The sequence below is a fragment of the Muntiacus reevesi genome, chromosome 4 (assembly GCF_963930625.1).
Source record: "Muntiacus reevesi chromosome 4, mMunRee1.1, whole genome shotgun sequence".
NCBI classification, from domain to species: Eukaryota; Metazoa; Chordata; class Mammalia; order Artiodactyla; family Cervidae; genus Muntiacus; species Muntiacus reevesi.
Genome location: NC_089252.1, coordinates 46,869,220 through 46,895,867, shown reverse-complemented (window position 1 = coordinate 46,895,867; position 26,648 = coordinate 46,869,220). Strand labels below are relative to the sequence as shown.

Genomic DNA, 26,648 nt, shown 5'->3' with positions numbered 1-26,648 from the left:
CCTTTCTGACTTCCCAGGAATTAGAAGTGGACCTAACGGGGGACACTTCAGACTGTGTGGTGAGGGAAACATCCTATGAATGTCACAGCAAAAAAACTAAGAGCCTGGCTTTAGGAAACACAACCTCAGTACCACCTGGGGACTTTAACATAATATAGGATTCATCTTCTATCTGGTTTAAGTCACTGTCATCTAGATCTCATGAGACCAAACCTGCATCCTCACCAATATTCCCCTAGGTCCTCCCCATTCTTCCAAACATCCACCTTCAGGACTTTGTCTGTGCATCTGTGCATGCATGCTCAGTCATTTCTGACTCTTTGTGACCCTATGGACTGCAGCTCTCCAGGCTCCTCTGTCCATGAATTTTCCAGGAAAGAATACTGGAGTGGGTTGCCATTTCTTCCTCCAGGGAACCTTCCCTACCCAGGAATCAAACCTGCCTCTCTTGTGTCTCCTGCATTGCCAGCTGGATTCTTTACCACTAAACCACCTGGACTTTCTACTGCAATTCAAATAATTTCTCTTTTGTTCTTTAGTGAAAGGAGTTGTTGTCCACTTCTTACCAACAATTAGATTCAAACAGAGAACATATCTTACATTAAAGTAACTGTTTTGTTAAACCCTAGGCTTAAGCAGCCATAATTACTTCAGATTCTAAGAACTGAGATGCTAGACCATGAAGAATTTTGTAGATTTTTATTATTTTACTATTAAAAATTTTAATCTTAAAAACGGTTAATCATAAAGTAAAAACTAACCATACATTTGTTTTTATACATTATATACACTTGAGAAATAAATAGCATTCTAAGCATTTAAAAAAGCATCATTATATACAAATAAGGCTTCTAGCCGAATGTATAAATACAGGACCCACTGAGGATTCCATTCCCAAGGCTTCCATTACAAATGCAGGAGCAGAAAGTGATCAGGATGCATAGTCATAACACAAACTTTACTTTGTCTAGAAAGCAGTTACAGAAGCAACAGGAAAAGCACACAACTGGATTGAGAAAATACTTTGAACTGAGGTCTTTGACTGCTTATGTCTTCAGAAGTTTGGCATTGAACAATGATACAACTTTGGCACAATACAGGTGAAAACAATGTCCTTTAAAAATCTAGTGTTAGTCCCTCAGTCACGTCCAGCTCTTTGTGACCCCATGGACTGTAGCCCCGCCAGGCTCCTCTGTCCATGGAATTCTCCAGGCAAGAATACTGGAGTGGGTAGCTATTCCCTTCTCCAGGGATCTTCTTGACCCTGGTGGCTCAGAGAGCAAAGAATCTGCCTGCAATGCAGAAGATCCAGGTTCAGTCCCTGGGTTGGGAGATCCCCTGGAGAAGGGCATGGCAACCCACTCCAGTATTCTTGCCTGGAGAATCCCATGGACAGAGGAGCCTGGCGGGCTACAGTCCATGGGGTCACAAAGAGTCGGACACGACTAAGCAGCTAACAGTAACACTTAAAAACCTAAGTACAGAGAAAATAGCTCTCCCCCCAACTCCACCTGCCATCACAAGGCCTTCCAAATAATATTCATCCATAAAAATCCCAACCGCTTGGCACAGTTGTCCTCCCAGGTCTCTATTAATAAAAGGATTTAGGGTTTCATGGATGGCTCTGAAAAACCTTCCTTGTTTGTCACGTCTGGGGCATGTTGGTGGGAAATGGCTGTAGGAGAACTGGTGAAGTTGTAGAGATGTGCATACCACGGGCTTTGGCTCCAGGAAGTCTGGGTCTTCACCGGGCTCCACTAGCAACCTGATATATAATTCTAGGCCCGTGGCTGAACCTCACTAAGCCTTGGTTTTGTAACATAGAGATAATAGTAGCTGCCCTGCTCACCTTCTGTTATGAGTCTGTAATTAAGTGATGCATGTTTAAATCTTTTGAAAATTACAAAAGGGTTCCTCAGATATCATGTATATTCATTCAGATCAAGATCTAGAAGTGGGGGCTTTTCAAAGAAGTTCGGCACAGAAAGGGCACTGGTGTTTGAACCAGATAATTCAAGAAGGAACAAGGGTGGCAATAATCACATCTTGGCATCTGCTGTGTGCTGGTGTGCATATGAACAGACATGTGTAATCTCCTCCCATCTTCCTACACAGAAGAGATTTTGCCAATCGTATCCAGCAATTGGTCACCATTCTGTCCCCAAGACGCATGGTGACACTCTGCTGGTGACCAAAGGTGTCACTCTGAAGGAGGATGCATGTCCATGAAGAAGAAATAGGTAGAAACCACTTGAAACCTCAGGATCCCCAACTCTTACATCCTATAGCCCCTCAGTGCCCCTCATGCATAGTCATGGATCATCTAAACTGGAAGGAAGTCTAGACATCCCAAACCCATTAGGCTTCAAATGAGGAGAGGGTCTGCAGAAATTTACTAAGGTGTCTACTGCCACCTGCTAACTGCTTAGCAAATATTTGTCCAGTCAAAAAATGAGCAATGGAAAAAATAAGAAAGTCAATGATGTGTGCTTTAGAGAGGAAGTTGGGGAGCAGGACGGAATAAAATATAACTGGGACATATTACTAGTTACCCATCGAACCCCAAGAGTGAGAGGTTCTGCACCTCCCAGACCTACTCTCCCCTCCCTGGGCGAACAAGGTCCCAGGTCCTGACACCAGCCAGCTTCCAGCAGAAAGACCTCTCACTCAAGTCAGATTGAGGTCAGGCAGTGGACAGCCTTCCACACAGAGACGCTCAGAGCCCATGACCCTCATCAGGTGAAGCACAGGCTCATGCAGTCACTGAGAAACCAGCCCGGTGGGCGCAGAGGTTGGGGCACTGGCCTTTTGCTCACAGACCTGGAGAGAGAGCAGTCCAAGAGCAGCAGCGGGGCCAGCAGACACGGCGGTGTGCGGTCCCCTCCGGTGAGAAGTCCCAGCCTTCCCGAGAGGCACAGAGCTGGCCCCGTGAGCGAGCTCCTCCCAGTGCTCCGGGGCCAGGGCCAAGCCGGATCCTCCCATCAGGTGGCTCCTCTGCTGTAACGTCCCTCCACGTGCTTGGAAGTCGGGTGGGTGGGGGGCCCTCAGAGATGCTCCACAGTTGGACTGAAAGAAACCACGCGGGAGTGGAGTTGTTAGTTGGCTTCGCAGCTATGCACCTCTGCTCACCACAAGACCGAGCTTTCTTCCACTCCTCTCCGCCTGTTTTACCTTCTGCCCTTTCAGAGCAAACCTGAGTGCTCCTTCCTCCCCCTCCCCCAAGAAGCCACAGAGCCAATTTGAGAAACGCCACATCAGAGCCCACTCTGTGTCCCTCGCTCCCTACACCTCAGTGCTGACACCTGCATATTTAGCAGAATCATCACCTTCAGCATGCACATATATGTGCGCACACACGCGCGCACGCACACACACACACACACACACATGCAACTGCAGGGAGAATGGCCAAGTCCTCTTTGCTTTGCTCTAAAAACACAGGAGAGCCTGCAGTATGATAGGAAAGGGGCAGAGTCAAGAGATCTTGGTTCTAGTCTCAGCTACACTAACACACTATGGAGCCTCAGTCTCCTTCTTTGTGATCAGATGAACCGCATTCGTAGCCGGAGAGAGACTACTGAAGGTGTAAGACAAGTCCAGAGATGTCACCACTTCCTGGTGTTAATTTATTACTGGGGATCCTGTCGTTTTTTATTCCTCTGAGGGCAAAGGAAAAGACAACTTTTTTTCTCAAGGAGATATTTTAAGAGAATTATGGCATTCTCAACTGTTAGGAAGTTCTGAAGTGGGAAAAAAAGTATGTCAGAATAGCAATCAGAATAGTAATCCTTCCCGGGTGTGCAATTTACATGGCCGTTCCAAGAATCGGTGAAGTTAAAATGTGTGGAAGCACTTGGAAAGGTATAAATTTAAATACAGACATGAAGAATTAAAATTATTATCATAGCAGAAAATCTTACAAGCCTACTCTAGACTGAGTCTCTTAATTAAATGAGCAGTTTTCAGGATGCCACAAGTCCTGCGAGCTCCAAGTTTGTGGTCACGCTGACGCTCCTGAACAGAAGACAGAGAAGCAAGGATGTAGCTCAACCCTCAGGGCTGGTAGACAGCTAATCACAGGGGGACCCGGTCATGGGTGCAGCTGCTTGATAACTGATAACCAGATCGAGGCGAAGTGACTCATCTGAGCAAGTGGAACCTGCACGCTCAAGAAAGAACACAGGCTTTTGAGTGAACCAACAGCTTCAAATCCTCACTCTGTTGTCACCAACTGGGGGATCTGGAAAGAGTGACCTAACCTCCCTGAGTCTCAGGTCCCCCAACTGTCCACAAGGTTAACAGCACCAGCATTGTGGATTTGATCAAAGTAGATGAGATGCTGTATGGAAGCATGAACGCAGGATGGGCGCATCTACATGCTGGGTAGCGTTGTAATCTAGTACCTCTGAATGGACCAGGAGTTGGGACCTGAGTGGGGGGGGCGTCTCCCTCCTGCTCAGGAGGCATTTAGGCTCAGAGGGTGTATGACTGAGGCCCTTTCTGAATGGACCCACTGCCTCATACCACAGAATCAGCCTTCCTCAATTCTGAAATAATGAGACTCCAGCTCGGGGCAAGAGGGACACCAAAGCAGACACCCCTTTGTCTGATTCAGCGACGTGCAAGGTGAGCATTCCTGCTTCTCAGGAAGGGAGAAAGTTGGACTTCCCTGGTGGTCCAGTGATTAGGACTCCACGCTTCCAATGTAGGGGTCACAGGCTTGATCCCTGGTTGGGAAACTAAGATCCCATATGCCTCACGGTCAGAAAAGAGAAAGGGGGAGAGTTGCCTACTTATATCCACTCACACCAACCTGGGTCCCAGAAAAATCTTAAAAGGGGAGCAAGCCTTGTGCTTTTCCCTTACTCCCCCCAACACCCCACTCCACCCAGGTGCCCAGAAGGCAGCCAGGAGCTCTGGAACTTCCCATGGCCCTGGTCTCTACACAGAAGTTCAATCTAAGATGGCAACCTGGGTACCAAGCTTGGGGACTTAGTCACTGAAAGACCTCATTCCAGCAGGACCACAGCTGTGACACCCACAGGGTGAAGCAGAACAAGAGGCAAAGAGACATTCACAGCATCCAACTTCCTGTCGCACTGATTCATCTATCTGCTTCCAGCAGAAGGTCGGCCTCATAAAGCAAGGGACATTCCTTGGCTTTTGTTGGCTTCTATGTCCCAAGTGCCCAGACGCACATCCAGCCTACACCTAGGGACCTGTCAACAAGCACTGCATGAACCTCTGAGAACATCCTGCTTACCTGGTTTCATTTTTCATTCTCCAGCCATCCCGACACTTGTGAAACCAGAGCTCTTGGCCAGGCAATATAAGAGTGTTCTCAAGATCTTCTGCACAAAAAGTCAATCTAGAAGGAAAAAGAAACCACTGATGTACCCAAAACTCCAGAGGTGGGGACACAGCTGTGCATCAGCCATACGGTACTTTCTGGATCCAAGGCAGATGGAGTAAGAAGAAAGAGAAGTTTTCATCTCGCCCATCCTGACTCAAGACACTTCAGAACTCCCCACCGCTGCTACAAGCACACCAAAAGGGTCTCACTTGGATATCTCCCATGATTCGGCTCATACAGCCTTTAATCATACCCCTTCCATCTTCTTTCCTCTGTCTGTCCAAACAGCCACATGCCTTCCAAGGCGTAACCTCTCTGAAGCCTCCCTGACTGCTCGAGACCTTACTAAGCTAACCCTCTGTTGACTTCCCAATTTAATGAATTGGCACATCCCTTGTGTAAATGTTGTTTTTGTTACTGTCGTTACTTCTTATGGCACAGAGTTAATAGCGAAGGTATTATCTCGTTTTAGCACATTATTTCCTGCCTTGAATAGCTGTGGATTCCTGTATCTGTAGTGGACTATAAACTCCTTGAGTGAAGGAACCCAAGGTCCCTTCAGCATGGTATCCAGAAATAACCACTAACAAGCATAACTGGAACTCAGTTGTGAGTCAATAGAAAAGATTCAGGAGGTAGACAACAAACATCACAGGAAGAATCAGTAGTCTTAAAACTATTTCAACTATAACATACAACCCAACTTCCAGCCCACCAGCCTTGGAGATGTGTGGTCAACGTGACCCCATGGCCTGTAAATCTGACCATGATGCTTACCAGAAGGACAAAAGTCACATTCTGAACAGTCTTCTGAACCTTTACCAGGAAACACAAACAGTCCATAAACACCCATTACACTCAATCAGAAAATACAAATGAAAACACCCGTAGGTGACCAAGTCACAACCAATGAAATGGCAAGAATATCCACCAAAGGAGGGGGGAAAAGAGAACTTTTTCTCATTGGCTGAGATGAAAAATTAATCCAAGCACTTTGGAAAGGGATTAATATCCAGTTCAGTTGGTAAATACATACACTATAACCCAGTGATTTAACATGCCCCCAAGAAGCCTGTGGGCTTCCCGGGTAGCTCAGCCTGTAAAGAATCTGCCTACGATGCAGGAGACCCAGGTTTGATTCCTGGGCTGGGAAGATCCCCTGGAGGAGGAATAGGCTACCCTCTCCTGTATTCTTGGGCTTCCCTGGTGGCTTAGACAGTTAAGAATCTCCCTGCAATGCAGGAGACCTGGGTTTGATCCCTGGGTTGGGAAGATCCCCCGGAGAAGGGAAAGGCTATCCACTCCAGTATTCTTGCCTGAAGAATCCCCATGGACAGAGGAGCCTGGAGGGTTACAGTCCACGGGGTCGCAGAGTCAGACATGACTGATTGACTAAGCACAGCCCTGACACATGTGCAAAAGGAAAACATCCCAGGCTGGCCATCTCAGCACTGCTTAGGGCTGCAAGAAAGTAACAATGTAAATATGCGGCAGAACAATAGTGAAACCATTGTTTGTGCAAAGATGGCTTGCATGCAGGAGTTAAACATGAATGACGCTCAGTCCTTCAGTCATGTTCGACTCTTGGCGACCCCATGGACCGTAGCTTGCCAGGATCCTCTGTCCATGAGATTTTTTAGGCAAGAATACTGCAATAGGTTACCCTTTCCTTCTCCAGGGGATCTTCCCAACCCAGGGATCAAACCCATGTCTCCTGCAGCTCCTGCCTTAACAGGCAGATTCTTTACCACTGAGCCACCTGGAAAGCCTAAACATGAATAGATGGGATCGATATGTATTGGATAAATTTCATAAACTATGTTGAATGGAGAAAAGCAACTTTGAAAGGAATATGTCCACTCATGTAAATTTCAGAAGCAACCAAAACAATTCTACATGTTGCACACAGATACAAACATTAGTAGTGAAGGTATAAACATCATGAAGAGGGAAACGCCAACATGTGTTAATGTTGGAAGATGAGTACAATTGGCTTCAAAGGGCAGGAGTCAAGCAGCAGAGGGGCTTCTGCTCCATCTGTAATGTTTTACTTTTTAAAATCTCATATCTGAAACCAATATGGAAAATGGTTCACATTTGTTAAGTCTCAGTGGTTTATTAAATTTGCTTCCATCTTTCAGGACTTCCCTGATGGTCCAGAGGTTAAGTCTCCACGTTTCCACTGTACGGGACACAGGTTCGATCCTTGGTGGGGGAACTAACATCCCACATGCTGGGCAATGTGGCCAAAAAGGAAAGTACCAAAAATAAAAAATGATCACCTTTCAGCTGCCACACATCGACACAGGCTGTACTTTCAAGCATCAAGAGAAGGAGAAATACACACGATTATCTAGGCCACAGCCTTTGTGCTAATAGTTCACCCACCCCCACCACGCCCCAGTGCCCAGGTCTCTAGACCAGAATCACTCAGATGAGTGACCCAAGCCTCTACCCCTGCATGGCCAAGATGCCCTGTAGGTGATGGACAGAAATGAGACACTTGAAGAACTGTAGTGGAGAAAATGCCAGGAGAAGAAAAGAGAGTGGAACCTGCTTCCCATCGACCCAAGACTGGCAATGACCTCCCAGAGGCTGGCTGAAGGGTCTGGCCAAGGAAACCCTCCTCTCTTAACAAATGTCTTCCAGGCTTCCTGGCTTCCACTTAGCCAGAAGCTGCTCAGAGAGTCAAGGCACGTTTCAGGGGCTGATTTAGGTGTGGATTTTTCATGTTAGGCTTGGTTAACAGACATGGGGAAACTGCCAGCTGGCGTAGCACAGAGGAATCTCTGTTCTTTGATGTTAGGGCCCCACCCACGTCCTGGAGTCAGAGCCTCCCAAGGAGGGATAGACTCATCTGAAGATAGGATGTCAGGGAAGCCGGGACCCCCACAGACCTCATGCAACTTCTGGCTGTACGGACCCCAGAGCAAACAGATTAACAAGGCAGCACTCCTGGTCCAGTGATTAAGAATCTGTGCTTCCACTGCAAGAGGCATGGGTTTGATCCCTAGTTGGGGAACTAAGATCCCACATGCTACCCACGTGGTGCAGCCAAAAAAAAAGTATGCCATATTAAACAATATTAAAACAAAACAAGGCAGCTCTATAAAGCGCCCTGTCCAGGAGAAGCCCCCTTCCTCCAGGCCAGCACAGGGTTTGGCAAACGGAACAAAGGCTGGGTTCCAGGCTCCATTTGCCCACCTGTCTCAGCCCAGAGCCTGTGACCAGGGCACAAGCTGCACAAATTGATCTGGAATTCAGTCTTCCTTGCAAAGTGTTTGTGGTTTTGCCCACGTGCTTTGGATAGGAAAAGATGGAAGGTGCACACTTGCAGGAGGAAATGACAACCCACTCCAGTGTTCTTGCTCAGAGAATGCCATGGACAAAGGGCTTAACACACCCTTAGCACACTCACTTAACCAAGGAAAGAACTCTGCAGTGGCACACACCCTCTGCTGACCATGGACACGGGACATGAAAAGGATCATGAGGAACTTACCTCCGCTGGGTTTCCCCAGACTTGACCCGGATGCGTCTGATATGCAGCTCCTGCTTGGAACTGCGGGGCTGAGTCAGGTAGCTGCGAAGCTCCTTCCACAGGTTGTACCAGGACTGGGACTTGCCCTCCCACGTAAGTTTGATCTTCAGGAGATCTCCCAAGTCCTCCTCGGTGTAGACCAGGAAGGTGTTGGTGGCATTCAGCCCGATCTGCTCCACCCTGCAAGGGGACAGGAAAGCTGGTCTTCATCCCCTACTACTTGGAGACTGTGGCGCCATGCAGGTTGACACAGTGATAGCCCTTGCCCCTCACTGATGGGAGAGAAATGCACCAGAGGCCCCCTTGCCACACCCTCCACATCCCGGCAGCAGGACCAGCATGGAAGCTCAGCTGTGCCCCATACGAGCAGAGAGCTAACACCACCTACGGCACCCCAGCTTCCTATCCAATGCTCAAGAATCTGAGCATCTCATCATGTAGGCAACTTCCTGGGGTGGGGGATGGGGAACAACAGGACCAGGGAAGAACAGAAATGAGAAAAGTGCAAAGAAGTCACATCCCTATTCAGCGACGTCTCATCCCCTCAGCCCACGGGCATCCATCTCCCCTGGGAACTCCCAGCTCCTCCTGTCTGTCCCTCTCACTCAGCACCTAGGGAAGCCTGCCTCTCCCCATCTGTGTGCATGAGTTTGTGCACACAAGTCTGGTCCCCCTGGCTCAGCCCTCAGCCCTGAGAGCAAGTACTCTGATTGCATTCCTTGGCAATTCCAGCATTACTCAGCAAGGCGCTTTGCACGTTAGAAGTGCTCAACAGGTCTACACTGATTATCATGTGCCCCTCCCACAGATAATGGGAAACAGGCCACAGATGACATGTATTAGGTTCCAAATTTCCTAAAGCCTCGGAATCAGGTGTTGTCTGAATGAAACAGCAGTTTCTGCCCAGCTGATCCAGCAGATTCTCACGCTGCTGATTCATCCCAGGAGCTTCCCTCCCAGAAATGTGAGCCCACGGCTCTGGCGAGATTGTGAAGCAGGAGGGAGGAACCACCCAGCGCCTCCCTGGCACGCAGACTCACTCCCCTGCAAGTGCTCACATGCCCCTGCGCACTCTCTCCCACTTGTTCTCTATCCTGCACCCAGCAAAGAAAACCCATGACTTACATTTCCAAAGGCAGAACCTGGGAGTCGGCATTGGTGCCATAAAGGGTGACATAAAAGGTGGGCTCCATTTCTCCCGTGTTCTTGTAGCTGAAGACATGAATTTTCATCTGATAATGATAAACTGCAGAGATAGCAGAACAAAGACATTTGTGAGTCTCGCTTGTCATCTTAGGACACCCTGACCCAAAGTAAGTCACCCACCACAGTCAGTTTTTAGGGACTGACATCCTTTTGGTCCAGCCCAACCTCTAACCTCCCTCTGATCTCATTCTCTCCAATGGCCTAAGAGGTCACTGCAGTATAGAAGAAGGAGCCCTCCTTGATGACCTGGAGAGGTGGGATGGAGGGGGTGGGAGGGAGGCTCAAGAGGGAGATATTTAAGTATATCCTGCCTTGACTAGGATATTTAAGTATATACATATATATATAGCTGATTCACTAACACAATATGGTAAAGCAATTATCTCTCCAAATAAAACTTTTAATAAAAGGAAGAAGGAGCCCTGAGCTTGGGGTTTGGGAGAACTTTTTACTTTTTAGCTGTGTGACCTTGAATTAAGGAACAAGGTATTAACCTCTTGAACCTCAATTTTCTCATATGTAATATAATACCCACAAAACCTTTTAGTTGTATAACATGTTATAAAAATGTAAGCTATCATTTCAATTCCCTGTTGGGCCTACCTCTGATCATTTTGATAATCAAATGAGAAAGCAAATATGAAAAGCTAAATGCAAGATAGAATTTTTAAGTTATTGATATTGCTATCATAGAGTGATAATTCACAACACCAATAGAGTCCTCATCATTTACTTTTAAAGATTTAACTTTCCTAGGGCATGCACAATATAATCTGGTTTGCAATGATGTGATCAAACTGCAGGAATGTGCCTGTTATTCAGCATGGTATTTGGAAGGAGGGAAAAGGTCCTTTCCCAGGGCAAGGAGGGCAGGGATGAAGGTTACCTCTGAAAGGCATGCCCGCCCGGGTTTTTAGGTACATTTTGCTGTTTCTCTTGTTCCTTGTTTTCTTGGCATTGTAGCCAATGCTATTACAACGGTTCTTCCGGCAACTGAGACAGATTCCCTTTTTGAAGCGGTTGGAGTCCGTGCACTGGAATGCAAAGCTTGGCTTGTCCTGATTCACCAGAGAGTCGACAAAAAGGTGTACTGCCCGCTCGTGCTCACATTTCAGCACTTCTGCGATCGCTGGGAAAGAGGGAAATGGAGACCGTCAGGACTGAGCTGTTCCTTGGTGATCTGCCTGCTCCATCAGTAAGGACTCACGCGTCAGTTATACTACTTTTCATGCTGCTATTCATATGCTTCTTTGTGTCATTCTTAACACACACTGTGCTCTCTTTAGAACTGAAGGCTAGTCCTGACACTGAACTGCTTGCCCTCCAGGTAGGAAGACCGAACTGACACACACAAAGGAATAAAGAGCAAGGGAGTACATAGGACAAGCCCTATACAGGGTGATGGAGACCAGTTGTGCAGGAGGAGTCACTAAGTCCTGAGGGAGTTGTGTGGTCACAAAATACTGGAAATGGATCTGATGCTAAACATCATCTAGTCCAGGGCTCAGCAAACTACACCTTGCAGGCTGGTTCCATTTTTTGTAAAGTTTTATTGGAACACAGCCACACTCATTCATTTGCCTGTTGTCTCTGGCTGGTCCACGCTATGGGAGCAGAGCAGAGTTTTGAAACAAAGAGACTGTATGGCTTGCAAAGCTAAAGATATTTACTAACTGACTCTCTAAGAAAATGTTTGGCAACCTCATTCTAGTTCAGTTCTTTCAATTACAGATGATGAGGCCCTTAAAGCTGAAGTCGTTTGCTCAGGGTCACAGAGCCAATTGGTTGCAAAGTTAGGAGCATAATTTGAATTTTTCTGACCCAGAGTAATCATTATTTCTTGCAACCAGAAGCTAAAGCTGATAGTTCTAGTAAATTCTGGGACCTTCAGAAACATTTGGCAAATCTTCCCCTTTCCTTCCTCATTAACACCACCAGACTGAAAAAATGCCTAATCACTTGAGGCAGGGCTGCACCCCCAAGCCCCACAGGGCCTCCTTGGATGTTACAGAATACCTTGGGAGAGGTCAACCTAAGACTGAGTGACAGAGTGGGACATACCAAGAACAGAGCATCAGCATTAAGAGAGTCAACTGGCGCCAAGACTTAGAAATCCTAAAAGACAGGATTCAAGGCAGTGAGCAAATGAGAAACCTAGCCCATCAGTTTCAGCAGCAAATTCAGTTCCACCCAAGACTGCTGGGAATAGGCTTAGGCATTCAGGAAGACAGACTTGTTAGTGAGTGAGGAAGCGTCTTGATCTTACTTCTTTAAAATGTTACAAAAAATTAAATTATGGTGCATCCATGCTAAAGAATATTATACAGCCTTTAGAAAGAAAAAAGGTAAATGGATGGATGTATTCTGATGTCTAAGAATGTCCATAATGTATATTAAGACTGAAAAAGCAAAGCTGCAGGACAACGTGATTTTGAAAAGTACCACACGCACACACGCACACACACACACAAATAAATTTGCAAAGCATAAAGCCTGGAAGGATACACACAAAATATCTATATTGGCTACCTCTGGAGAATAAAAATAAGAGTGGGTGTGGGAGATGAGGGAGTATTTTTACTTCTTGCTTTAGGCAATTCTATAATGCTTGATTTTTCCCCCAACAAACATGTATTCCTTTTGTTATAAAAAGAATAACAATAATAACTATAACCTCAAAGCATAAGACAGCAGACCAGAGACCATGGGAAGACTGTTAATAGGCTTGCAGGATGATGAACTGTAGGATAAACAGTGTTGAAGGGCCACTGCAGGGAGAAGAGGGAATGACGAAATGGATGTTGTCAGGAACAATAATAGCTCGGGGTGATTCAGGAGGAGATGCAATAATTGAGTCAAAAGAAAAAATAAGGAACTCACTTCCATATGCAATCGACCCCAAGACATCGTTGAGTCCACAGCCCGGCTGGAAGTCACCCCCGTTGGGGTAGATGTCGATATGACCCACAGGCATCTGAATGCCGATGCTCAAGCCAAAGGAGCGTGTGTAGGTATGCAGGACATCCACGAAGTCTGCGTCGTCAGGGGACAGCCTCTTGTGGATGTCCGCCCCTTCAAACAAGGGCCCAGCAGGATCCAAACCTACGGCAGAAGGGGAGCCAAGGTGGGATGTGTCAGGTGCGCTGAGACCCACTGGATAGCTGAGTCTGCAAGCACAGAATGAAGACATCCGCACCCTGGGAATCCTCCACAGTGTGGTCCCTGCCATATAGGAATGCTGGCTTTCTTATCAAGACTCCACCTGACTCAATAAACTGGTCACGAGGTTCAACCAACACGTGGATCCAAAGAACCACACACTGTCAGAACCGAAGCAGTTCTAGAAAGAACTCGGGCTGGGACAGAGTAACTGAGCTACCTATATCTTCGAAAGGGAAGACTCAGTCTCCCCATACTGAGCTATCTGCATCTGGACTTCCTCTTCCTCTTCCGTTAGTTATGAGTCGGGTGCACCAGAAACACACTGAACATCCGTATCTCAGACTTCCAGAATCCCTCCCTTCTGCAGGCACAAGCAGAAAAGCCTTCGCCTGCAACCCTTCTGTATCAAACGAACAGCACTGCAGAGAGCCCTGGTTCTCACATTAAATCAGCACAAGTATCTGCGGGGAGCTTCTCACAAATTCAGGTTCCACTGTGTAACTATGAAAAACTCTGGAAGGACACATAAGCCCCAGATTTCCTGTGTGTATGTGTGTTGGGGGAGAGGGTAGGGCAGGTAACCATGAAGACAGTGGCAACAATAGAGGCAAGTTCACCGTCGTTTATAGTATCTGGGACCACATGACTATAAACAGTTTCCCAGATGGTGCTAGTAATAACGAACTGCCTGCCAATGCAGGAGATGTAAGAGACGTGGGTTTGATCCCTGGGTTGGGAATATCTCCCGGAGGAGGGCACAGCAACCCACTCCAGTATTCTTGCCTGGAGAGTGCCAACAACAGAGGAGCCTGGGGGCCACAGTCTATAGGGTTGCAATCAGACATGATCGAGGTGACTTAGCACACATGCACATGAATGTAAAACTATTCCAAAATAGAATTTGCAAAGCATAAAATGCAGATTCCCTGACCTCCAAGAGATTCTGATTGGTAGGTCTAGTGTAGAACCCAGAAAGAGAGGCTTATTCCCCAGGTGATCCTAAAACTAAGCGTTCTGTGGACCAGATTTTGGAAAAAAACTTCTCCCATGCTTCAGTACCATCTAGAAAATGAAATCTTAATGTCTTAGTTCATATAGTTCATGTGTGATATTAAAAGAGTAAGTGCTTGTCAATGTAAATACTAGCTACTATTACCAAGTAATTATGGGAGCTGAATTCATCCTAGCCTAGAAAGTTCTTTGTTTGCCCTGTACACAGAAAGAGAGCGAGAGCGAGAGAGAGAAAGGACCTGGAGAAAGCAAAGAAAAGACTGTGTGCCCCTGGGGAAGGTTTGTTTAGTCTAGAACAGTGGTTCTCAACTGGGAAGGGTTTTGCTCCTGGGGGGATCCCTGGCCGTGTCAGGAGGCATCTTTGTTTGTCAAAATTGAGGAAGAGGAGAGAAGAAGCTGCTGGCATCTAGTGAGGAGAGGCCAAGGATGCCGAAACACATCCTACAAGGCACAGGTCAGCTCCCACACAAGCACTGTCTGGCCCCAAGTGTGAATAGTGCTGAGGCTGAGGAGCCTGGATCTAGAATAACACCAAGGTAGGGAGGAGAATGACCGAGAATAGAGCTGTGAAAGCAGGAGATGGGTGATAGAACCCTGTTCCCCAGACCCCAGAGCACTGGAACCAGGAAGCACGTAGTGAGGCTTGTGGAGGGTGATTTTCAGAGAAACGAAAGGCAGAGCTGTGGTTCAGAGTGGATAGCAAACCTGTGGGACTTACTACTCATGAGAACTGGTAATAACTGAAACTCTAAATAGTTTCCAAGAGAAGTTTAGAAAAATGTATGAATGACAGAGGCAGAAAGAGAGCCCAGGCTGCCTGGGGGCTCCTCTCTAGCCCAGGACCTAAAAGAAAGATGGCACAAAAGCAGCGGCCTCCCTGAGAAGCCCTCGATGACTCTTTTTAGCAACTGAACAGACCCAGTACTGACACAGGCGGCCTCTCCCTGCCTCTCACCATGTGCCCTGAAGAAAAAAAAGAAAGAAAGAAAGAAGAGAAACATTTTGCTTTGCAGCCAATAAGAGGGGGGCTTTTGCATCAGTGAACAAAAGTCTCCACCAGACAGTCAGCGCCATGGAAACCAAGCTGGGCCAGGGGAATGCCGCTGGCTGATGGGGCTTCTCGAAAGGCCGGCTGGCTACAGGCTGAGCCTTCGCCTCCCCAGACTGACCCTGCCTGACACGTAGCCAAGGCCCACAAACCCTGCAGGACATTTGCACAATTTATTTAACTAAGAATGCGAGGGTGAATGCATCCAGTCCAAAAAGAGAAGATGGAGAAGCACCCCTCCTTCCATTCAGTCAAACTCCCCCAAAGGTGCCCTGTCCAGCAAATGGAACACACACCTGCATGTGTGTGCACACACACTCTTGTGCACACACATAACGCCCAGGAAAACCTCTGCCTTCCACCTGGCAGGAAACTATCACAACTACTGTTTCCCTCCCAACAGGAGACCGGCAGCATGGCCCAGTGGTGCAGGGCAGGTCCAATGGCCTGGGTCCAAATCCCAGCTCTGCTATCAAGGTGTTAAATACTGAGCCCGTTATTTAAGCACGGAGTCCTAGTTTCCCCATCTATAAAGTGAAGCCCAGAGAATTCTTTGGCTTGGATGCTATATGGCTTACAGATGGCACAAAATATCGGTCACGCAGAGTACTTGACATTAGGTCATATCTAGCCCACAGCGTGCAGGGTGGACACTTAGTTCATATCTCTTGAATGAATGAACAAATCTGCTTGCTTCCTTCTTTATAAGTAACAAAATGCAAGTACAATTAGAAACATATGACCTCTTCCCTAGTGGATCACGGAATTCCCTCAGAAGCCTAAGAGGGTGAAACTCCAACAGACTGCAAATCCACAGTTCTCTGATCCAAGCAAGACTGGGGTGGGTTCAGGTACCCCCTGCAGGCCCAGGCGAAGGACCCCTACTGGCCTCTGTGCAGCGGCCTCCCTGGCCTCCGGACTCCACACAAGCTGCCGTCTCTGGACCTCCTGGTTCCCAGGCCCATGGGAAGTCTGAGGGGTGAGGAGGGGTCACAGGCCTCCCCCATCAGACATGCGCGGCAACATGCGTCAGGTCAGCCAAATGCCCCCTGAGGTGCTGCCTGGCAGCTGGACAGAGGCCACTCCTTGTCATGTTCGCCCCGGTGCCCCGCTCTGCAGAGAGGGGCTGCAGAGAAGGGGCTGCGCTCCGGACAAGCTGGGCCCACACTCCCCGCAGACGGCCTGGAGCACTGATCAGCATTCTGCCCCAGAAGCCTGCCTCTCAGCAGCTCCCACCCAGACAGGCAGGGGAAGGAACTGGAATGCTCCGACAAGCCCCATCCCACTTCAGATTCAGAGACAGGGAGAGGGAGGATCTGCCGGCTGTCTCCGTTGCCAAGGACACTGGCCCTGGCGCCCTGGCGGGGGCTGTGTGCGCTGCCTTTGCGCACAGCCGGCCCGGCTCCGCAACACCAGGCCTCTCCTGGGGGCGAGGAGGAGGCACGCAGACAATGGAACCCAGAGGCGCTCAAGGCCCATGAGCATCACTCCAGCCCTGGGTTACTGAGCAGTCACGTGTGGCCACACTGCCCGTTGAACAGTTCAGGCCCCGCTGACTTGATAATCAAAAGTGAAGCTCTCAAGTTATGCTGGATCAAACAGTTGGATCGAAAGGAGTGTGTGTGTGTGTGTGTGTGTGTGCGCGTGCGTATGCATGTATGTGCTCGTTAGACTTAAGCCCGGGGACGATGATTTGAGGAGGGCTACTATGCCTCGCAAATGTGACTGCGTGCAGGATCTAGTTCCCTGACCAGGGATTGAACCCGTGCCCCCTGCAAGGGGAACACAGAGTCTTAGCCACTGGACCACCAGGGAAGTCCCTCTATATAATTTCAAATCTACCCTGCTGGCTTATTGAAACTCTACCTTTACTAAATCATCCTTTAACTAAGGACTCCTTTCTACCTGAGTCCTGCTTCAAAATGAATACACATTGCGAGGAAGGAAATGATTAACTATTTCCTTCTGGGTGACCAGTTGGGCCCTTAATGTGTTGGAGGTGTGGTAGAAGCAGGGAGGGAAAACTAACAAAACAATGCAGGCAGGAGGACAAAAATTCAGGGCAACAAATTTGTCTCTGATGTTCTCCTAGAGGAAGCTCTGTGTTATGTGTTTCAGGGGCCCCCAAATGGGAGAGTCCTTCCCACTTTTCCCAATCACTAGATGATGCAAATATTTAAATCAAACTCTCACATCAAAAGGTCACCAATTCTGCCTATGGAGTGTGTATCTCTTTAAATAAACTCACTTTCACTTAAAAAAAAACTCACTAAGATGGAAAATTCAACTTTCTATTGCCAACCTGGGTACCACTATCAGAAAGGTCTCTTTAAGGACAAAGTTTAACCACACATTCTAAAGAGGTCACTATCACTAATAAATAACGCCAACCAAATACTGGAAAGAGGCTGCTGGTGAATGAAACAGAAATCGGAGGCAGAATTCAAACCACAACTCACTACTTGTTCCTTTCCCTTGAGCTCCTGGTGCGTGACAGAGAGACTAAAAGTGAGCGCCAGAGCTTGCAGGCCAGGCTTCACCCCAGGGCTGCCCTTGGGTCTCTTTAGCTGTCTGAGTGCTTCCTCACCTTTTGCACTAAACCAGTGGTTTTCCAAGCATGCTCCCTGGTGCTCGGGGAGCCAGAGCTTCCTCCAGAGAAGCAGAAGGCTCAAATAACAAAGTTAACACTACCCACACATACCCAGCTTTGACCAGGACATCCCTTCTATCTGCTTCATATATTGGAATCCCGTACAAGTTCAGTTTTCCAAGGGCTCTGGGAGGGAGCCCCGGGAGCAGCCCCGAGTGAGGGGGCAGCACTTACCCGTGATTCTGCCCACTGTGCCTTTCACGAAGTTGCCCGCGTACCCGGCCACGTGAGCTCCGAGGCTGTAGCCGATCAAGTGAACATTCCCGAGAGAAAAGTCCTCCTTCCCCTGCGGAAAGTCACAGAAGGGTAGGGGTGAGGAGGGTGGTCCTGAGCCCACAGGTCGCCAGCAATTCAACCAGTCAGTCACGTTGGGGAGGGGACAGGGAGCCCGGAGGTGGCTGGTAGTGCCGGCAGGGCAACGTGGATGGGACACAGCCAGGTAAGGGGCGCTGGAGAGGACTTGGGGGCACTTCATCATTATGCACCGGGGACGGGGTGCAAGTAGTGACTAGCAGCTGCATACCTGAAAGTGAAAGTCGTTCAGTCGTGTCCGACTCTGCATCCCCATGGACTATACAGTCCACGGAATTCTCCAGGCCAGAATACTGGAGTGGGTATCCTTTCCCCTCTCCAGGGGATCTTCCCAACCCAGGGATCGAACCCAGGTCTCCCGCATGACAGGCGGATTCTTTAACAGCTGAGCCACAAGGGAAGCCCAAGAATACTGGAGTGGGTAGCCTATCGCTTCTCCATCAGATCTTCCCAACCCAGGAATCGAACTGGGGTCTTCTGCACTGCAGGCAGATTCTTTACCAAATGAGCAACGAGGGTCCTTTCTCTACACGTTTCCAGCCGTGTCTAAGGAGGGGAGGGGTGGCAGTGTGGAGGTCAAAGCCACCGGAGGCTAAGTGCCAGACACGGTCTGCAGCAGGGTGCTGCCTGCCCATTCTCTTAGGCCCAGGAGCTGCCCACCTCCGCGTCACCAGCCTGCCTGGGATCCCAGAGTTGAAGCATCAGACCTTGACAGGGAAGGCACTCGGTGATGGGGGTGAGGGGGGATTTGACCCCATGGCTCAGGAATCAAGCTCGACTAAATAACCTAGGCAGAGGACTGAGGACTCTTTGAGAATCCTGACCAGAATTTTGCCACAATTCATCAGATTTATGGGCTTCTAAAGGAAGGTCAGGTTGAAATTGCCCGACAATTGAGTTACTCTACCAGAATACTCCTGCCTCCCATTAAGTCCACTGAGCCCAGGCAAATCATTAACCTATAAAAGCAAATGTAAGACCTCGAGGTCTGTTTCCCGCGTATATTTTATGCAAGGCATTAGACTGCATTTGTTTGGATCAACCCTCCCACTCTCAGCCCAGTCACCCCTCAGAATAAGAGCAGACCTCAGTAGGTAGTTAAGATTACAAGCTTTTGGGCTTCCCTGGTGGCTCACTGGTAAAGAATCCAGCTGCCAAGGCAGGAGACACGGGTTCCATCCCCGATATGGGAAGATCCCACACACGGAGCCACGAAGCCCATGTGACACAACTACTGAGTCTGTGCTCTAGAGCCTGGGAACCGCAACTACTGAGCCCATACACTCCAACAACTGAAACCCAACAAGCTCCTCTGTCCATGGGATTTCCCAGGCGATAAAACTGGAGTGGGTAGTCATTTCTTCCTCCAAGGGATCTTCCCCACCCAGGGATCGAACCCACGTCTGCGGCCTTGCAGGCAGATAGGAGAAGCCACTGCAATGAGAGGCCTGTGCACCGCCACTGGAGAGCAGCCCCTGCTCGCTGCAACTAGACAAGTGCGTGCAGCCATGAAGACCCAGCACAGCCGAAATTAATTAATTTAAAAAGTTTTTTAAAGATTACAAGCTTCTGAAAGGCATCAGCAAGTAATGACCCAGAAGGCAAATTTTCTTCCTTCAAGTAAAGCAATAGGAAAAATCCAGAAATGAGTCAATAATTAGAAAACTTTCTAAAAGTTCCAGCTTCCAAAATATTTCAAGCGATACTTAACTCAGTAAAAATTTGAATCTCAAAGATATTCTTGGCTCACTGTATTAGTCTGATCTGTATTTCCTAAAAGGGTTCAGATTCAAGATCCTTCTTAGAACAGGAGATGATTCCCTTCAGTCCCATTGTTACCTGCAGCCAGTCGAGCATCTTGGCGATGCTGAGTCCCACATGCCTTGTGTTATTGACCGCATCTACGTAAAGCTGGTGAGCCAGGGAGAGCCAGTCTACCACCACAACATTGGCTCCTTTCTCTCTCGTCTGCAGGGCTGACACCAGTTTGTAGAGCCAGTTTTCAAACATGCCGCTCATCTGCAGAGAAAACAGAAGTTTTTTTAAAAATTCTTTTTCTGGGTTTGGAAAATGCTAACGAACATGGAATTCAGTTTCATGACCCTCTCCCCAGGCATGGAATAGTCACATTGGTCCCCCAGGCACGAACGCTTGCCCGTGAGTGGGGCCAGCCACAGTCAGGATTGCTACGTGGGCGACTGTCTTCCACTGCCCTTGATGATGTCTCCAGTTTTCCCCATCGAAAATGTCCAAGCTGGCGTCCTGTGTTGCTGCCCCACTGACCAATAGGGCTGCTATGAGATACACGCTGGCGGTCATGCCGACCTGAGGTTAGCCCTGTCACAGTCAGGCAAGTAAGTGACCTGGTCCAGCATTCAAAAGCAGCTGAGAAGGGTTGCCCTGGAGAATTAGTTACTTTCTCAGAGATGCAAGGAGATCCTGTCTCTTAGGCAAATGCCAAGTTAACAAATGACCCCTTCCCACAACCCATCTCTGCCATCCCTCTTGACCCCAGAGGAGGGAAGATCTGTTGCTGGAATCCCAAATTAAAACTCAGAGCACATTTCCCCATAGAAACAAAGTGTAAATGGTGACTAGGTCCAGTTGTAAACCTATCCATGAGTGCATTATTAGATAAATAGATTTCCTGTGCCTGGCCTGAGAACCCAAAGGCCATTTACAATCTTGCTTCTATGGGAAACTGCTGTTCCGAGTTCCAAACAGATTACAAAAGAACTTTCTGGAATGCGTTTGTCAGTTGCAGGCAGTTTGTATTTGCATTTTGACAGGGGGGCCTTTAAAAGATCCAAATGCATGATTCTAATCATAGGCTGTGAGGTAAGGATGGACAGAGAGGCCCTTAATGATCCCTTTGATTGCATTCAGTACATAGGTGCCTATATAACAGCCCCTAGCCAGGCCTGACCCCAACAGTTGGTGATAGACCTAAAGACCCAGCAAGCGTGTAACGGATATGAATTTCTCATCATTTAGGGGAGGAACATTCCCTCCCAATTAGCCCTGGCAGAAACCTGCTCACTTAACAGTGCCATTTTCCTACAGACTGTCATTAGATGAATGGATAAATCCCTCGCTGGTCCAAAGCTTCTGAGACCGAGCATTAAAGTCCTCTTTTTGTTGAAGTTTGTTATGGGCTTTCGATGTGAATGGCTCAGTGAGGGCATAGAAAGACTCCAGTGCCTTTAAATGGAACCATCTCTATGCAAACAGGAGGGCACTGTGCCAACCAGGGCCAGTCAGCCAGGCCAGCTGGCCCCTCACAGACTCTCTGAGCCAGTCGAGTTGCTCCAGTTCAGCTGGGCTCTCGCAAAGGGATGGCCCCCGTGAGGCAGCGGTTGACCAATGTAATTAAGTGTAATTAGAGGGCCCCTTAAGAGCCAGCGGAGCTGGGCTACTGCCCTCAGGAGAGCCACTTTCTGAAAGCCTGCTGCGTGCCAGCATTAAATGCCACCCTGCTGGAGTCCAGATTGCCCCCTCAGCGAAGTGCCCGTTACATTCTTCACAGCTGTCTGAAATACAAGCAGCCCACAAGAAAAGAGGGGGAGAAAGAGCAGAATCTGGAAGCACCAGTATGCTTTTTAATTGACCAAAACAAAGGAGACCAAATCCCATGCAGAGCCGGAGAGCTACTTCCCCCCAAGCTCACCGTCCATCCGTGAATGATGAAAAAGGTCTTGGCTGTCACGTTGAAGCCACAGTCCTCTAAGGGCTGGCTGTGGCCAAGGGAGAGATCGCATCCTTCATGCTCTGGGTCCTCTGAGGTGCGGAGGTTAAATCTCACAGGAGGTTTGGAGGCAGTCGGTACCACCCTGGATTTGTCGAACTCATCTGGGGAGAAAGAACGGGGCGTACGGGTAACTAGCAGGCCTGGGTGGTGAGAGCTCTGGGGTCCAGTTCTAGTTCACTCTTGAGCAAATTACTTAACCCTTCTGGGTTTCAGTGTTTACATCTGCTGAATGTTTCCGTCTCATCTGACAGAAGAGTTGCAAAGATGTTATAAAAGGCACACCTTACCAATATTTAAGAGTGTTCATTAGTCACTGGTATCAACTACTGTAGGGCTTCCTACTGTGGCCCAGAGGGTCTCCACAATGCAGGAGACCAGGGTTCCACCCCTGGGTTGAGAAAAGCCTCTGGAGGAGGGCAGGGCGACCCACTCCAGTATTCTTGCCTGGGGAATCCCATGGACGAGGAGCCTGGCAGGCTACAGTCCATGGGGTCACAAAGAGTCAGATGCAACTAAGTGACTAGCACACACAAACACACACATCAGTGACTGTGAATCTGAAGTAAATAAGTCTCCCTGACATTTCTTCCTTCTTTCTAATCCAAACGAGCTCTCTTTCCTTCCCTCAAGTTACTAATTTCAGAGAACGGGTCCTCAATTCTTCTCTTGAAATGCTTGGGACCACTTGCATTGCTGGAGAAGGAAATGGCAACCCACTCCAGTATTCTTGCCTGGAAAATCCCATGGACAGAGGAGCCTGGTGGGCTACAGTCCATAGGATCTCAAAGAGTCAGACGCAACTGGGCAACTACACTTTCACACAGACTTGCATTTCAGAATTCAGAAAAGCTCAGATTTTAAACAGGTATTATGATGTATATATATAGCAAGACTATATATGTATATATATGTATATACATATATATAGGGTTTGGGGCATTCCTCATTCATCAAACACACCAATAACATTTCTGTAAGGAAATATACGACTACTCATAGTCAAGGGCAAAAAAAAAGAAAAAGATTTTAAAGACCATCTTGGTTCAGGTCAGTTTTGGATGCCAAATGTGTAAGAATTCAGGTTAGGTAAGGCCAGGTCTTGCTGCTAAACAAGTTGCCAGTCAAATTTTTCAGTTTTGAAAGATTTTGGAAATGGAAGTAAGGAACTTTGGCCTTTTAAACACTGGGCTTCCCTGCTGCTCCCATGTCAATTCTGGCACTTACCCCAAACACCTCATGCACTCTCAGTGCTTCTTGCAGTACCAGACAGGTGCCAGACACTTTTTTACCTTGTTAAATAAATTATTGAGGCCATAGAGAAGCTCGTAAGAGCAGCAAAACCTCTCCTTTCAGCTCCACTGTGCACACACACACACACACAGCACTATCTAGAAGATGGCCCTACTTCAAGCATATGTTACTGATGGTCCCAAGACCTTTTAACACTAGGAATTATCATCATCAGGGCTTCCCACGGGGCACTAATGGTAAAGAGCTCACCAGCAAATGTAGAAAATAAGGGTTTGATCCCGGGGTCAGGAAGATCCCTTGGAGGAGCAACCCACTCCAGTATTCTTGCCTGGAGAATCCCAGGGACAGAGGAGCCTGGTGGGCTGTCGTCTATGGGGTCACACAGAGTCGGACACAACTGAAGCCTCTTAGCAGCAGCAGCAGCAGCCGCCCTGTTCCAATCATCCAGGATACCGCCCCTGATAACAGGCTAGGAAATTAGACAATCAAACTGTCCAGTCACCCAGAAACCAAGGGAAAATGGACCAAATGACCATACCAGGAGCTTAATTATCCCAGAGTTAAAAAGAAAGAAAAACAAACAAACAAACAAACGGAGTCGTGGAAAGAGAGACTAGAGTGGTAGAGGGGTTGGTGGTGAAGAGGCCAAGGGGGAGGACAATGCACCAGATGTAAAAAGGATAAGGTTCCAGAAAAGGCAACTAAATACACATGAGCAGAACTCTGTCATTAAAGTAATGCACAAAAGCCCCAACTGGCAGAAATTTGAACCGTGGGCATAATTTGTTCAAAATCGCCCAGTTTCCACCCAGATAGCCACTCGTAGAGACCAGATGGGAAGTCTAGGGAAAAGGCAGAGAGGGTCTGCTGGCTTCCCAGCACTGACTTGTGGATAAACCCACATAAGGTGAACATAAAAGGTTCACTTTAGCACCTGGCTCTCTCTGACCACACAGATCTCTAGCTCATTTCTACTAATTCCAGTCCACATCACCTCATCCTCTGGTACTTCATAGTCATCCTTCATCCAGATGTCCCCAAGCTCATCCTCTCCTCTCCTCCAGATCCTCGCTCAGAAGTCAGCTCCTCAGTGTGGGAAGTCTGGTTACAGATTAACGCTACACCACCTTCTCCCTCCAGCCCTCTGTACCTTCCTTCTCTCCTTTATTTTGCTCCATAACACTGAGCACTATTTCTATGTTTTAAGTAGTTGACTGGCTATCTTCTCACCACTGAAATGCAAGGTCCCTGGGGGTACGGGTTTACACTTGTTTGGTTCACTGCTGTATCCTCCTAAAAGCCTGTATGCTCAGTTGCCCAGTTATGTCCAACTCTTTGGGATCCCATGGACTGCAGCCCACCAGGCTCCTCTGTCCATGGGGTTTTCCAGGCAAGAATATTGGAGTGGATTGTCATTTCCTCCTCCAGGGGATCTTCCTGACCCAGGATGGAACCCATGTTGCCTGTGGCTCCTGTGTTGGCAGGGAGATTCTTTACCACTGTGCCACCTGGGAAGCCCCACTCATAGAAGCGTTCCTGGCAAATAAAGACTTCTTTGAATGAAGGAAATAACTTAGAATTCAAATAGATTCAAATACTTAGAATCACAGAACATAGAAGTTGAAAGGAATGTTAGCATTTTACAAGAGAAGAACTAGAGACGCAACTTACTCTGGTTCAACTATACTAGAGTTGGGAACATGTTAAGTAATTTTTCCATTCATTCCGATTAACCCTCCTGCTCATACACGAGCAACTTGGACCAATATCATTTGACCCAATCTGCAGTTCATGGGGTCACAAAGAGTTAGACACGACTGAGCGACTGAACTGAACTGAACTGAACAACAGGATAGTAGAAGATGAGCTAATAGGATATGGTTCAGGGGTTACCCACTCTCCTCTGCTTAACCAATTGACCTGGTACTCCTGCAGGGTGACCCTACCCTTGCTCCACCAGGCATGCTTCCTCCAATAGAAGAGACTGAAAAAGAAAGGCTGGCAGCAGGAAGGAAGAGAGGTAGCAAGAGGAAGAGCAAAGGCTGGAAAGACTGTTGGGGAGGAGGAGGAGGAGGAGGCTGGCAGCCTGGGGTTCTCTGCACAAATTACCCACCAAATCCTCCCCAAAACGCTTCTTAAACCGGAGCCAGCTACCCTGACACCTTAACTTTCAAAGCATCTAGCCGAGATTAAAAAGAAGAGCGCCAGATGACAGAGCTCTTTCTAACAACCTTCTTGCCCCGAAAACCCGCAGGTTCAAAGAGGAGGGCAAAGTTAAAGAGCTGCTGGCAGCCAACTCTGCTGACTGGACAGCATCGATAAGGGTGTATATTAACGGCAAAGGGGTGGAGCCGGACCGAGCGCCGGCGAGCGCACCCGGCAGCCGGCCGGCTCTGCATGCCCTGGTCAGAAGCGCCGAGGAACAAGTGAACTGCTAGGCTAATTAGGAGGAGCGAATGGACAGCGCAGGCGGAAAGCAAGGAGGATGCTGCAGGATCGAGGAAGAAGGGTGGGCAAGACAGAGGGCACCTGGGCCAGAAAAGAAATTGTGGGGGTGGTAATAAAAATAAGTGCGCGTTACCTTGCAGCCGTCCCTCCGGACCACGGGGTGCGGGGTCTCCCGTGGCAAAGCAACAATAGGCGCTCCACAAGCAGAGCTGAAGAACGGTGTTTCTCATCCTCACCGCCCCCTCCCCGCACCCCCTTCTCCAAAATGGGACTGTTAAAAAGACTAAAAAAAAAAAGAAGAAGACAAAAACACCTCTCGAAGTTTCCAGCGGTCCAAGACTGTAAGACCCCAAGTGGGCAGCCCTCTCTCCAGCAGAGAGAGCGGTGGCCTTAGACAGCTGAAGGTGGAGAAGGTGGAAGATGAAAACTCGGCTAAACTCAGTCGCCGGGTGGTGGGGGGAATGTGAAGGGGCTTGAACCAGAACCAGATCTGCGCTCTCTCGTGCCGCCTGCCCAGGAAGCCAGGGCTCGCCACTGTCACCCAGCGAGCTCCCAGCGAGGTACTTTTTAAAAGTATTGGGAGTCATCTGATCCATCGCCAGATGGTGATTTGCATAATTTATTCCCGTCCCCGGACTCTGATTGGTCACACCTTCGCTGACGCCAGAACCAAAGACTCCCCAAAGTTTGAATGAAAGCGCCGCACACTCACCGCGTGGACGCTCCGCAAGCGCAGGCTTGTTGCCTCCGCAGCCGGCTCCCGGGGCAGCCGCGCTCTCACCACCCTACTTTTTCCCAGTGTCCACTCCCGGACCCAAGATTCTCTGCCACCCCCTGCAGCCCCAGGGGAGTCGTCGCCGCATAGCCCTGCTCCCTCTGCGATCGCGATCCCTGGAGAAGGAAGGTTGTCCTCTCCAA

General features: G+C 48.5%; 1 protein-coding gene across 1 annotated transcript; it reads right to left on the bottom strand.

Moving 5' to 3' along the window:
* Positions 1-715: 715 nt before the first annotated feature.
* Positions 716-26,255, bottom strand: LIPG (lipase G, endothelial type). The gene is made up of 10 exons (XM_065935175.1): positions 25,864-26,255; positions 21,951-22,132; positions 20,123-20,302; positions 18,146-18,257; positions 12,981-13,202; positions 10,987-11,229; positions 10,020-10,140; positions 8,856-9,074; positions 5,264-5,368; positions 716-3,066 (listed from the first exon to the last, which is right to left on the bottom strand). Exons 1-10 carry the CDS (start codon positions 25,958-25,960, stop codon positions 3,045-3,047), a joined length of 1,503 nt encoding a protein of 500 aa, XP_065791247.1. The 5' UTR covers positions 25,961-26,255; the 3' UTR covers positions 716-3,044.
* Between the last annotated feature and the right edge of the window lie 393 nt (positions 26,256-26,648).